Genomic DNA, 13277 nt, shown 5'->3' on the forward strand with positions numbered 1-13277 from the left:
CTCTCTTCCCTTCAGCATGGGTAGGCTCTTCAGTGGCCATCAGCCCCTGCAGCTGGGTGGAGTTAAGAAGACTTTGCTTTACCACGATTCACAAAGGCGCTTCAGAGGGTTCGTTGGCTGCATACGCAATGTCATTGTTGATAGCAAGGTAGGGCTACTAAGACCAGTCTTGGGTTTACTGCTGTTAACTGTAGGCACCTGATGTGATTCTTCTCTTTGTCCCTGTCCAGGTCTATGATTTAGAGCACCCTGCAGAGTCCTTGAACAGTGCTCCTGGCTGTGTCCTTACGGATGAAATGTGTCAGAGTGGTGGGATGGCCTCCTGCGGCATCCATGGCAAGTGTGTTGGTGGCTGGGATTTCTTTCGCTGTGACTGTTCACCAGGATATGCTGGACCAGCCTGTGAAAAAGGTACTGCAAATTCTGGAGTGAAATTAATGGTGAGGATCTATGGGAATAGCATCAACCATACCCCTCTAAATTTGCCATGACTTTGAACTGACTAGTGTCATAAGGCCATGCCGTACTCTGGGAGTGATTCAGATGCACAGCGATGTAAAGATTCTTCTAACTCTTGTTGAATTAACATAATGTCACAGATGAGGGTCTTGTTGAAACCTACTTTACTTTGCAGGGGAGGCAAGTGGTCACATGGGGTTTTTGTGCTTTTCATCACAGCATCTTATTTCTCAGTGGTGAAAAATGAAACATTCTACATTGTGCCTTCTTCCTCTGATCACACTGATCACAAAAAATGTAGTTTAATGAACATTACACTATTTGTCACCTTGCAGTGGTTATAAGAGTGATAAGGTTGCCATCTTGGTATGTTCTCTCTGTGAAACCTGAGGGCAAAACCCTCAAGTCCTGGGGCCCAATTATCCGTCTACAAAATGAGGATAATTGCATTGGCCTCTGTCACTGGAATGAACTGAAGGTTGTGCAATGCCCCAGACCACAGCAGTGGGTGCACATGGGGACATAATATCAGGCTGGCTCCAGCAAATGTGTTACCCTGTATAAAATCAGCATGAAATATGTGTCAGAGAACAAAAGTATGCAAGTTTTTAATGAAAACCTCAGACACATTGTAAGAAAGTGCAAAATTTTAGCACAGTTTTAAAATTTAGGAAATAAATTATTTAACTCCTAGTAGCCCACAGCCATATTTAGGGTACAGGGGATACACACCTGAAGTTGGCTCTGTCCTCCCTGTCTTTGCCCCTCCTCCTCTCCTCAGCAGCCATTGCTCTGAAGCAGAAATCAGACGTGAGTTACAGGTGTTTACTCGGACTTTACCTGCCCTGTGTCTGCCTTGTCCCTGTAGGCACAAGGTAAAAATGATGGGGTTGACCATAACAGTTCCCCATAACTTTGGCTGCTTTGTATAGTGTTATAAGACAATTAGCCCCCTCAGTCCTGTGGTTTGAATGACCTACCAGTGAGGATGAGCATCAGTGAGCAGTTGGGCAGGAGCACAGGTGAGCTAGTCTTGCTGTGATTAATGGACACAACTGGTGGTGTGTTACACATACCCTTTCAGCTCAACACACTGAATTTTCCTTCCTGTATATGGAACAATACTACCCTATGCAGGCAGATAGACCCTTGCTTCCTTTCTTCATCTGCCACACAAGACTTAAATGGTGAGACATTAAATTACCCAGCGGAAGCGCTAATCTGTCCCGCGGGGTGAGGACTAGAATCGTGATTGGCATGTTCTACACCTGGAGCCTTCATGGTTTAAAGTGTTTATAATGACCGCAGAAATGGTTAATATAGTTCAGCTATTTGTATAGTGTTTTGCAGACAGATGATACTGGTTTATAAACATTTGCCTAGGTTTAAATCTTATTCTGTTTTGCATTATCTTGGGATGGTTGTTCACAAGCTCGGCTGCTGTATTAGCTCCTACCCCTCACCACTGTGGGACAAACCAAGTGCTCAGAAAGTAGTTACTAAAAATCCATAAGTCATATCCTAGTGTAATAGGAAAACTTCAGTTGGTTCCAGCTTCTAATATATTGGGCTGCAAAATGGTGGTGTTCACCTGATGCTTTATGAATGGCTGGACCATGCTCACAGCAAGGAGCAGACAGCTGGGGACAGGAGTCACTGTAGCTTCTCAAGAAAATCCATCCCTGCTCATCAGCCAGAGCCTGTAGCTGCAGCAATAGTGAACAAGAGAGAACAGTGGGCTAAGAATAATATGACAGGAGTAAGCTAGAGGAGAAAAGAAAACATGCTTTAAGAAAGAAAAGAGAGAGGAGAAAAAGTGAGAGGAAAAGAGAGTGCGGAAATTAAGTCTCTTGACCATGTGACATATCATTTGATATATCAAGCTGAGCAGTGTGGTTGTCCACCTGAGGGACGGGATGCAATTCAGAGGGACCTGGACAAGCTCAAGAAGTGGGCCCATGTGAACATCATGACGTTTAACAAGGCCAAGTGCAAGGTCCTGCACATGGGTCGGGGTAACCTCTGGTATCAATACAGGGATGAAGGGATTGAGACCAGCCCTGAGGAGAAGGACTTGGGAGTGCTGGTGGGCAAGAAGCTCAACATGAGCCAACAATGCACACTTGCAGCCCAGAAGGCCAACCCCATCCTGGGTTGCATCAGAAGAAGCATGGCCAGCAGGTTAAGGGAGGTGATTCTTCCCCTCTACTCTGCTCTGGTGAGACCCCACCTGGAGTACTGCGTCCAGCTCTGGACACCTCAACATAAGAAGGAGATGGGCCTGTTGGAGCGAGTCCAGAGGAGGGCCACGAAGATGATCAGAGGGCTGGAGCACCTCTCCTATGAGGACAGGCTGAGAGAGTTGGGGCTGTTCAGCCTGGAGAAGAGAAGGCTCCAAGGAGACCTTATAGTGGCCTTCTAGTACCTAAAGGGTGCCTATAAGAAAGATGGGAAGAAACTTTCTAGCAAGGCGTGTGTCTTAGTTTTGGCACTGATGGAGTTAATTTTCCTCTCTATACTCAGTGTGCTTTGGATTTCAGATGTGAAGAATGCTGATAAACACATTGAGGTTATGAGTTGTTGCTAATGAGGCCAAGAACACTGTTTGGCTTCCCAGGTCTCACTAATGTGCAGGTGCAGGAAGCTGGGAGCGATACAGCCAGAACAGAGTATTCTATGCCATAAACATCATGCTCATTATATAAGTCGGGGTTGGCCGGGGGAGGCATGGCTCTCTCTCCCTCTTGCTGCTTTGCTTGTTGCTCATTTCATTTCCATGATCACTGCTCAGGACCGGCTATATCGGTCATTGGGACATTGGGTGGTGAGAAATTGTGCACTGTTCATTTTGTGTATTTTAATATCCTTATATTTTGTTGTTATTGTCGTTTTCCTTTGCTATTCTAGTAAACTGTCTTCATCAAAACCCATGAGTTTTCCTTTCTTCCCAATTCTCTCCTCGAACTTGTTGGGAAGGGGGAGGGTGAGCGAGAAACTGTGTGGTGACTAGGGCTAAACCGCAGTAGCCTGTAGCGATAGGACAAGGGGTAACAGTTTTAAACTAAAAGAGGGTAGATTCAGACTAGGTATGAGGAAGAAATTTTTTACTGTGAGGGTGGTGGAACACTGGCACAGGTTGCCCAGAGAGGTGGTGGATGCCCCATCCCTGGAAACATTCAAGACCAGGTTGGACGAGGCTCTGAGCAACCTGATCTAGTCAAAGATGTCCCTGCTTTTTGTAGGAGGGTTGGACTAGATGACCTTTGAAGGTCCCTTCCAAGCCAAACTATTCTATGATTCTGTGTCCTGGGAACCAGACTAAGTGTCCCAGCATCAGCTGGGCACTTTCTGGATTTCTACTTGCATGACACTGACCTCAGATTAGCTGTCGGTGACCCAGCGTTCTTCCTGTCCAGTCACTCCCTTGGACTATGTCTTTATTTGGTAAGAAGAAACTTTCTTTTTTCAACTAAGCTGTGCCCAGAACAAGCAGATCTGGAATTGCTGTCAAACAGGGAGACTGAAAAGTGCAGCGCAACTCTCTGCTCGATGACTCTTAGATTAATTCCTCAGGATGACGGGAAAGAATTAATTTCAGTGCATTTTCCCTAGTTAAGATAATTAACACTGACTTAATTTCTTTTTGTAATTAAAAAAAAATCTACATATTATGACTTTTGACTCTGCCCTGAGGCTTTCTCTTGTGTCAACTGAAATGGGAGCTAAAGTGCATATTTTCTAACACTGAGGGTTACTAACCATAGGACTAAACTACTGAAAGAAACATAATATTCTCTTTTTCTGTCTTCAGTTCAATACCATCTACTTTACTGGAAAAAATGTTTCAGACCTTAAAAAAAAAAAACAACAAAAAAAAGGAGTTATTGGGTTCAGTGTAGGAGTGATTGGGTAGAACATATAGCTTGTGGCAGGCATAATATTAGAGACATTCTCTAATTGTCCCTTTCCTTTCTAAATGTTGAATCCTTGATTTGCTCTTTGTCTCTTAATTCCCTTGACAGTGGAGAGGCTGCTTTCCATGATGCTTTATTATGTTGTCAAAGCTTCCTAAGAACTAAAATTCTGACATTCAGAACTGGTTAATTCTCAAGCAGTGGAGATCTGAGTGCACAGTAATTTCTGAGATTTTCACTTTCATTTTGTGTGCATCATGCTTAGTTCTTCCAGAATGGGCTTTTGGAAGGGACAGTTGGATCCATTATGAGCCGAGAAGCATTCTCAGCACTCACAGCACTCAGATACAGCTGATGGTGCGCACCCGTATCTTCCACAGCACCCTTCTCAGCTTGGCCTCTGCAGATGGGAACGGACACATCCGACTGGAGGTGAGCAGTCCAAAAGCCCTTCTGTTTCAGTGCTCTTAATTTGTCATAGAGTACCCCAGTAAGAGAAAAATATGCAGTTTCCCATTAAGGAGACTTATTCTTAAATGTAATGAAGAGCAAGAACTTTCCACATGAGGGTCACTACTCTCATTTGTGTTGTCCTGAGTATCATCATTTCATAACATAGACTCTAGTTGTTTCACTGCAAAAAGTACAGATGAGTGCATGTGATATATGGAAATGGGGAAGATTATTTTGTCTTGTTTGCCTTTTCCCTTTGCTTCTATCTGTCTCTGGCTATAAAACTTGTCTCTACATTTTTGTTGCTGTGATGAAAAGCGGTCTGGATTACATAAGGTATAGAGGCTAATTATTCCAATTGTAATGGGAGGATCAGTTGGGAAGACTTAGAGGTAGACATCAAAAGGGAGAAGACTGATGAAAAGGTTCATGTGAGTTAGAAGAGTGGCCTGTAAAGAAAAGAGTTGATAATTCCTAGACCTGCAGTTTTCTTGTGGTAATTTTTATCAGGGAATAAAACACTTAAAAACAAGAGTGCCACTTTAATTTTAGAAACTCAGGTCCATTTCTTGAGGCAGGATTGTGTAATAACATTTAGAAGTGCATTTCTGTTATTAAAGGTCTTTATCGTCTTCCTCTAGGTGGTTGAGGGTTTCTTTAGCGTTAACTTCAGCTTGGGGGACAAAAATCACTCTCTGAGATTGAAGACATTACGTATAAACAATGGCCAGTGGGTTCTTCTGACCATGGAGCGCTACAACAATGAATTTACCCTGCGCATTAACAATGGTGGAGGTGATCAAGAAGTGACCTCTGTCTTGGGTACAAATAGATGGTTTGAAATGGACTGGGCAAGCATTGTGCTAGGAAACCGCCTTCCCAATCATTCAGAGAGTGATTTCCAAGGTATGTGATATGACGAGTTCCTAAAAGGAGGGAATTAAAGCCTAAAAGTGGCATCTTTGAGTGCAGTGGAGAATCTAAAACGCAAGTAAGGATTCTCACAGTATTCTCCTAGGGAAACTGGCTGCCTGTGGACTGGGTAGGTATACCCTTCTTTGGATAAAGAATTGGCTAGGGGGCCGTGCGGGTGGTGGTTAATGGAGTCAAGTCCAGCTGGCAGCCTGTTACAAGTGGTGTCCCCCAGGGGTCGGTACTTGGGCCCATCTTGTTCAATATCTTTATTGATGACCTAGACGAGGGGATTGAGTGTACCCTCAGTAAGTTTGCAGATGACACCAAGTTGGGTGGCGGTGTTGATCTGCCTGAGGGTAGGGAGGCCCTTCAGAGGGATCTGGATAGGCTGGATCGCTGGGCTGAGCTGAATGGGATGAGGTTCAACAAGGCCAAGTGTCGGGTCCTGCACTTTGGCCACAATAACCCCATGCAGCGCTATAGGCTCGGAGCGGAGTGGCTGGAGGACTGTGAAGAGGAAAGGGACCTGGGGGTGTTGGTTGATGCTCAGCTGAACATGAGCCGACAGTGTGCCCAGGTGGCCAAGAGGGCCAACGGCATCCTGGCCTGCACTAGAAATAGTGTGGCCAGCAGGAGCAGGGAGGTAATCATCCCCCTGTATTCGGCACTGGTGAGGCCGCACCTTGAGTATTGTGTTCAGTTTTGGGCCCCTCACTACAAGAAAGACATTGAAGCCCTGGAACGTGTCCAGAGAAGGGCAACAAAGCTGGTGAGGGGTCTGGAGCACAAGTCTTATGAGGAGCGGCTGAGAGAGTTGGGATTGTTTAGTCTGGAGAAGAGGAGGCTCAGGGGAGACCTCATTGCACTCTATAGCTTCCTGAAGGCAGGTTGTGATGAACAGGGGTTTGGCCTCTTCTTCCAGGCAACAAGCAGGACCCGAGGAAATGGCCACAAGTTGTACCAGAGGAGGTTTAGATTGGACTTGAGGAAAAACTTTTTCTCTCAAAGAGTGGTAAGGCACTGGAACGGCCTGCCCAGGGAGGTGGTGGAGTCTCCGTCCCTGGCAGTGTTCAAGAGGCGGCTTGATGAGAAGCTACAGGATATGGTTTAGTAGCTGTGGCAGCAATGGTAGTGGGAAGACGGTTGGACTAGATGATCTTATAGGTCCCATCCAACCATGTGATTCTATGATTCTATGATTTCCATGGAGACTACTGTGCCCATAAAATCCCACTTTCTCTACCAGGGAATTCAGAGACAATGTTAAACTCTTTATTTGCCAGTGTGTATCTAGTTCTAGTGAAGATGTGAGATTTCCTGTAGGTATTAAAAAATAGCACTTCAGATTTTTGTTTCCCATGCCAGAGACCCCAAGCAGGGAACCCATTTCCTGAGGTGAGATGCTGGGACTGGAGATTGTGGCTCAACGGAAGACAAGTTTTTTTCCATTCCATTGCATCTCATTCAGCCCCACTTTTAAGATTATATTTTAAATCTAGATTAATTTAGTGGAGTTGTTCTGATTCATAGCACAGTTCTGCTAAATCATTGCATTGGTACAACCAAGCTGTCCTGGAGAAGTATTGTCAATCTGTATCTTGTCCAAGGCACATAGACACATGCCCTGTAGCTCTTTCTAAAATAAAACTGATAAGCAGTTTAAGGATATTTTTAAAAATGTTTTACGTTTTCTACAATGCTCTAAGTTCTCCTGTGTGTTGGGGGCAAGGCTTGAGGTGGGGAAGTTGCTAACTCAATATATTTCTCTGATTATTCCCCTGCTTTAATGCAGGTTGTATGCGGGATGTCCAGCTCAATGGTCAGCCACTTCTCATGGAAGGCAAAAGCACGGAGTTTGGCTTAATTCTGAGGCGGCAAGGTGTCACGATGGGATGCCATTCCAGTGCCTGCAGCAGCCAGCCCTGTTACAGCCCTTTTCTTTGTGTAGACCTGTGGAGAAAATATGAATGCCGGTACATTAAACTTTTGTTTTCACCGAGGGGTTGGGAAGCTCTTTCTTTCCACCTTAGGTCATGCAACTTACTTCTAACACTGAAAATCCCTGCTGCTGCTAGCCAGAAAGAGGCATCTCAATTACAAATCCTGCTCTCCATCTTATCCCCCAGTAGGGGCCAAATTTGCCTTTTTCTGCAAGTCCGATATGGAACCTATTTACTCCGCTATTTTTTCCCATGCTGAGAAGATCACAGGCCAGTGAGGAAATGAAATACCCTTTCATAAAAGGTGGATTGCAAAAGCTCTGGTCTCTGCTCCTCTGGGTGAAAATACTATATATTTTGATATACTCTATATACATTATGTGTATATATCTGTATAAAATATATATATATTTATATATATGTGTGTGTGTGTGTATATACTATATATACACACACACATATATTTTCTGTAAAAAAGCTGAAATTAGTCATACTTTGTATGAAACAATGAGACTTTCAAAATCAGACTGTCACAAAACTGGATTCTAAAATTGGCTGCCCAGGGCCAGAACCAAAGCCCCTCAGCTAGTATCCTATGTAGTTAGTTCCTTGGAGAAGATACATTCTTTAAAGATTTTTTTTCAAATGAGAATTAAAATAGGCAGGTCAAAATACAAGCATCTCTGCTCAAAAAAAAAAGAAACATACTTACACGCTGGACTAGGAGGAGCTGCCACTTGAATTCCTTCAATTTGGCCAAAATTTGCACTTCTGAGGCCTGGTGATTCATTGCTGAAAAGAGTTGTGAGATAGTCTTAAGTGTGCTTGGGACACTCCCTTCTTCAGTCCACTTGTGAAAGGACAGTATGAAGGCTCTTCCATTTACTCACTAGTATTTACTTTTTGGATTGCAGAAAGCAGTTCTGTGCTCCTCACAGCATTCCTCCACAGCCTCTCCAGTGATGTATCAGAAGAAATTACTTTCTCTGCAGATTAAGTCCTGAAAGACAAGATGGGTCACGCTCAGGAAGTCAATGACATCTGTTTCCCAAAAGCCCAAATGAGCCATACAAAGCTTATACTAAGTGCTTGCTAACCACATTGATCTCAGCTATCCATTTCCTTCTAAGGGTTTTGAACACATCTGTAGAGAAAGAGTTAGTCTGTTCAGAAGCTGATAGATCCCTTTTTTTAAGGAAGGAGTGAAGTTCTTCTGCATATCTTTCCAGAAGACAGGGAAACCAGGACATATGTTCATGTTTTCACAGGCCTACTAGCTCACTGTGTTAGAGTCCACATCTATTTCACACTCTCAGTGTGGACTTGTGGCTTGCTTGAAAAGACTAATTATTGGCTTTAAAAAAATGGTAACAAACTTTGCACAAACCAACATATGACTCCAGGTGCTTTGCTTGCCTAAAAGATATCTTCTGCTTTTGTTGTTCAGGTGTCCAGCTGGGAAAGTAGAGGTGACTGACAACCTTACAGGGCTCAGACACTGTACCTCATCACCTTGTGGACACTGGACCTGTAGGAATGGGGGTACTTGTGTGGCTCAATCCCAAGACAAGACTATCTGCCAGTGCCCCGAAGGTTACAAGGGAAGATGGTGTGAAATTAGCCAGGTGAAGGCTGGAAGACCCGTTGGACTCAGTTCTGGTTCTATTCTGGCAATCAGCATGTGCCTCCTTGTCTTCCTAGGTAGGAAAGCAATTATTTTTTTATTTCTTTTTAATCTTGTACCTTGTTCCATTGAATCAAGTCTGCTTTACCCTTGGATGTTGTGATCAGTGCTTCACTTTTTCTGGAGGTCACCAGTTGGGAGTTCATTTGAGGATGCTAAGAGACAGACATGAGTACATAGTTACAGTTTACTTGCTTTGAAGCCAGTTCAAGCAAATTTAGGACTTCTGTCATTCAGAATCACTTATTTTCAGTCCTTAAATAAGAGCTTTCCATCTATGTGTGCAAATCTGTGTGCAGTCACATCTATCTGAAACTCCCCCCTGCCCTGAGCCCTTACATTTGTATGAGGTAGGACCTACAGCTAGTACGTGCCATTCACATATTAGGAAGGCAGAGATTTTTCTCTAGAAAGATAATGATCTTAACAGGCAAGCCTCATTAAGTGTGTGGGGCAGAAAGAGATGTTCACAGTGTGTCCAGTTTCAGGCGCACTTCAAAGCTAGTAACACCATAAAACTTTCCATATTGATAAAGAAAAACTGCATACTCATCCCAGAATAGTAAAGACTCCATTACTATATTACACTTGTAACCTTCATTAAAACAGTGTTTTACTTACTTTGGGTATCTTATTTACTCAGGATTGGTGAAAGGCCAGAGATTGGCCAAAATGCCTTCTATTTAAATGGATTCCTTTAGGTAAGTAAAATACCCTTTTAATGAAGTTTATGATGTAATATACATAGATGATTCTTTAAATTCCTGAATATAAGTTGTTTATATATTAACAATTATGCATTTCTTACCTGGGAATTTGGTTGTCAAATTAAGAGTTGATTTAATATCTCAGGAGTCATACAACTACTTGTTTATCATGCATTGTACTTTGTCATATAACAAATATGTGTCTTAATTTCTTCCAGCACTCTTGGTCTCCTATACGGTGTGGAGTCAGTGGGGAAGTTCAGGATTTCGGAAGGGAGGAATTTACCACATTCCTGAAGAGCGTGAAAGCTGGGAGGATGTTAGAGAAAATGTCTTCAATTATAATGAAGAAGGAGGTGGAGAACGTGACCAGGTATGATGCAGCTTCAGTCCAGTCTTTGCAAATCCAACCTCTTCTCACTCTCCTTTCCCAGACCTTTTTTGTGGTTTGTTTTTTTTTTTTTCTTTTTGTTTTGTTACCTGAAGCACTCTTGAGTGGGAGGCTTCTGCTTCAATCCAATCTGTACCTTTTATGATGCTGCTCATCTGTGGCCAGTTTTGAGGGGGGTGCTCTGAACACAACATTCATGTTTTAGCTGAAGACTCATTATGCAAAGGGTTTTGATGTAATCTGAATTTAGCCCTCTGAACTAAGCCCTTTCTTTTCTTCAGTTTGTAGAAAACTCACAGAATCTAGTATTGTGTTGAATTTTAAAACATTTTTTGGAACTTTTTTTTTTTTTTCTCCAGAATGCTTACAATATAGATGAACTGAAGAAACCTCTCCAGACCATTCCCCATTTCTCCTTGAAAGCAACTGCTCCATGCTCCAGGACATCCATTGGCCCAAAAAGAGACTCAGTCCCAAAACATGCACATCAGAAAGAATCAACATCAGCTGCTACTAGCATTCCAGACTTCAAGGAATATGTTTCTCAGATCATCTGGGATGCAGACAACGATCTACAAAGTCTTCCAGCTGACACTATTCATTTTTACTGCTTAGAAGGGCAATGTTCTCTAGCAGGAAGCCTTAGTTCCTTAGACTCCATTTGTAGTGATGAAGATCTAAATTATAATTGCCTCCAAGAGTGGGGGTCAAAGTTTGACAAGCTTAAAGAACTTTATAAGGTTTCAAACAAACATTTGTGACCGGAGTTAAAGGAACTTGACACATTGCCATGACATATGGACACAACTTTTTAAAATGCCCTTTTTTATATATAAGGTACATCAAATGACTTACTTGATGCAAGTTTTTAGTTACAGTAGTATGATACACTCACTTTTCCCAGAAGTTATAATCTGAACAGTCTTTTTATATGTGCTGTACAAACAGTTATTTAATGATAGATGTGCAAAGATTTTTAAAGAATTAATTTTCTTTAAAACTTTGGAATGTAGGATTTGTACTGAATAGCATTATAATATTCCTTTTTTATTTGTGTAGACCACAATGACTTACTAGAATTGTCCTGGATGCAAAAACTTGAATTATTTTCTCCCTAGTATTAATATGATTCCTATCAGGTCAGTAGCAATAAGCAGGGCTTTTTTTTTAAGTTGCATTCGTTTTAGACTGTGAAATAATTATTACAGATGTTAAACATAAAACATTTCAAATTTCTGGTTTTCTTGTCAGCTTTTGCCTTTTCCTCCTAAACTGCAATCTCCCTTGTCATCACACACACCACCTCAGTCACTATCACAGGCTGCCCAACAGTGTGGGAGTTTTTCTATCTGACCTTTTTTCTAATTACCTGTAAAGAGAGGAAAACAGTGGAAAAATCCTAGCTGTGAATAGCACTTTGCTGGTCTGACAATTTTACACTCTTAAAAGCAGTTGTAAGACTTGGGGAAAGTTTATATTCAGTAAATTTTTATTTCCAAGACTGCTTTCTACATGGAACCCTTCTTGAAACTCTGCAGCTGGAAAACAGAAGAGCTGATAGCAGGTGTGAAGAGAAGCTAGAAGGGGATCCAAGCAAAAGTTGGAACCAAACTCTTTCAGTCAGGACAGCCATTGTGAAAATCAGGATCCTCAAAACAGAAAGCATGGGAAACTTACCCTGTTCCTCTTTGCCTCCTCCTGCTCCCAGTCCCCAGAAAAGGACTGTGGTTTAAGCACGGAAAGGAAGCTGGGAGCTTCTGAAATCTAACGTTGACTTGAACACTCACCTCTGTGACCATGGGTGACCACCTTGTTCTTTCCCTTTCTCTCTTTCTTACCTCTCAGAAATAGGGGCAGCTCCCATGCCAGGGGTGATGTGTGAATGTTAATAGGTGCTTACAGAGTGCCTGAAAGCTCTGAAGTGCTAAGGTTTTTTTAATTGTTTCCTATTCAGTGTTTTTTTAATTACCAGTACAACATAATACTCAACATTTGTTTTTTATTGAAGTCTTTACACTTCCTTCAATTTACAAATACTGTTTTAAAATTGAGTCTTCCAGCACTGTTCATCATTTTACTTTGCATAAAAAATGCAAATGTAAATTAGTTTTGTACCTAGAAGGAAGATTTTGTATCAAAAAATCTTGTCGTAGTTTAGCTCTGCTCAGGTCCAAGCTACGCAGTTTTTCACTCACTCTCCCCACCCTCTGAGGGAAATAGGGGAGAGATAATAAAACAAAAAGGGCGAGGACAGGGAGAGATCATTCAAGTTACCGTTACGGGCAAAACAGACTTGACTTGGGGAAACCTATTTCAATTTATTATTAATAAAACCAAAGCAGGATAGTAAGAGAGAACAAAAACAACTTAGGTCCACCCCTCCCCTCTTCCCAGGCTTCACTTAATTTCAAATTATCTCTACCTCCTACCTCCTCGAGCGGCACAGGAGGGAATAGGGAATGGGGTTTCATTCAAACCACAGTCCATTCATCACACTTTGTTTTCTGCCACTCCGTCCTCCCTGAAGGAAGAACTCCTCACATTCCTCCCGGCTCCAGCATGCAGAAGGAATGTGAAAACAACAGAAGATAACAAATTGCATTGTAGTTAGGACATGTAATGGACTCCTGTCCTCACGGAAGACAAGAAAGAGGAAAGTTCTTCTGTCTTCTTGGGTCATTTACAGCAAAATGTAGAATGTTTATAGCTGGTGGGTCACTGTCTAGCTACACAGTTAGATGGACTGAGACCAAAAAACGGCCACGCCAGGCACTAGTTTGATGCAGCATTCCCTGTTTCACTTGCTGCAGAAGC

General features: G+C 42.5%; 1 protein-coding gene across 2 annotated transcripts in view; it reads left to right on the plus strand.

Moving 5' to 3' along the window:
- The window catches only part of LOC104486452 (neural-cadherin), a 58353-nt gene extending 46798 nt beyond the window's left edge, over nucleotides 1-11555 (plus strand). For both annotated transcript variants that reach the window (XM_086742486.1, XM_086742487.1), the window contains 8 exons: nucleotides 16-148; nucleotides 231-411; nucleotides 4639-4805; nucleotides 5468-5732; nucleotides 7534-7714; nucleotides 9129-9382; nucleotides 10291-10445; nucleotides 10823-11555. In XM_086742486.1, coding sequence (XP_086598612.1) covers nucleotides 16-148; nucleotides 231-411; nucleotides 4639-4805; nucleotides 5468-5732; nucleotides 7534-7714; nucleotides 9129-9382; nucleotides 10291-10445; nucleotides 10823-11224 — 1738 coding nt within the window. In that variant the 3' untranslated portion in view covers nucleotides 11225-11555. The remainder of the gene's footprint in view (nucleotides 1-15; nucleotides 149-230; nucleotides 412-4638; nucleotides 4806-5467; nucleotides 5733-7533; nucleotides 7715-9128; nucleotides 9383-10290; nucleotides 10446-10822) is intronic.
- Nucleotides 11556-13277: the final 1722 nt, after the last annotated feature.

The sequence above is a fragment of the Chlamydotis macqueenii genome, chromosome 2, assembly GCF_036417535.1.
Source record: "Chlamydotis macqueenii isolate bChlMac1 chromosome 2, bChlMac1.mat, whole genome shotgun sequence".
In the NCBI taxonomy this organism is placed as follows: domain Eukaryota; kingdom Metazoa; phylum Chordata; class Aves; order Otidiformes; family Otididae; genus Chlamydotis; species Chlamydotis macqueenii.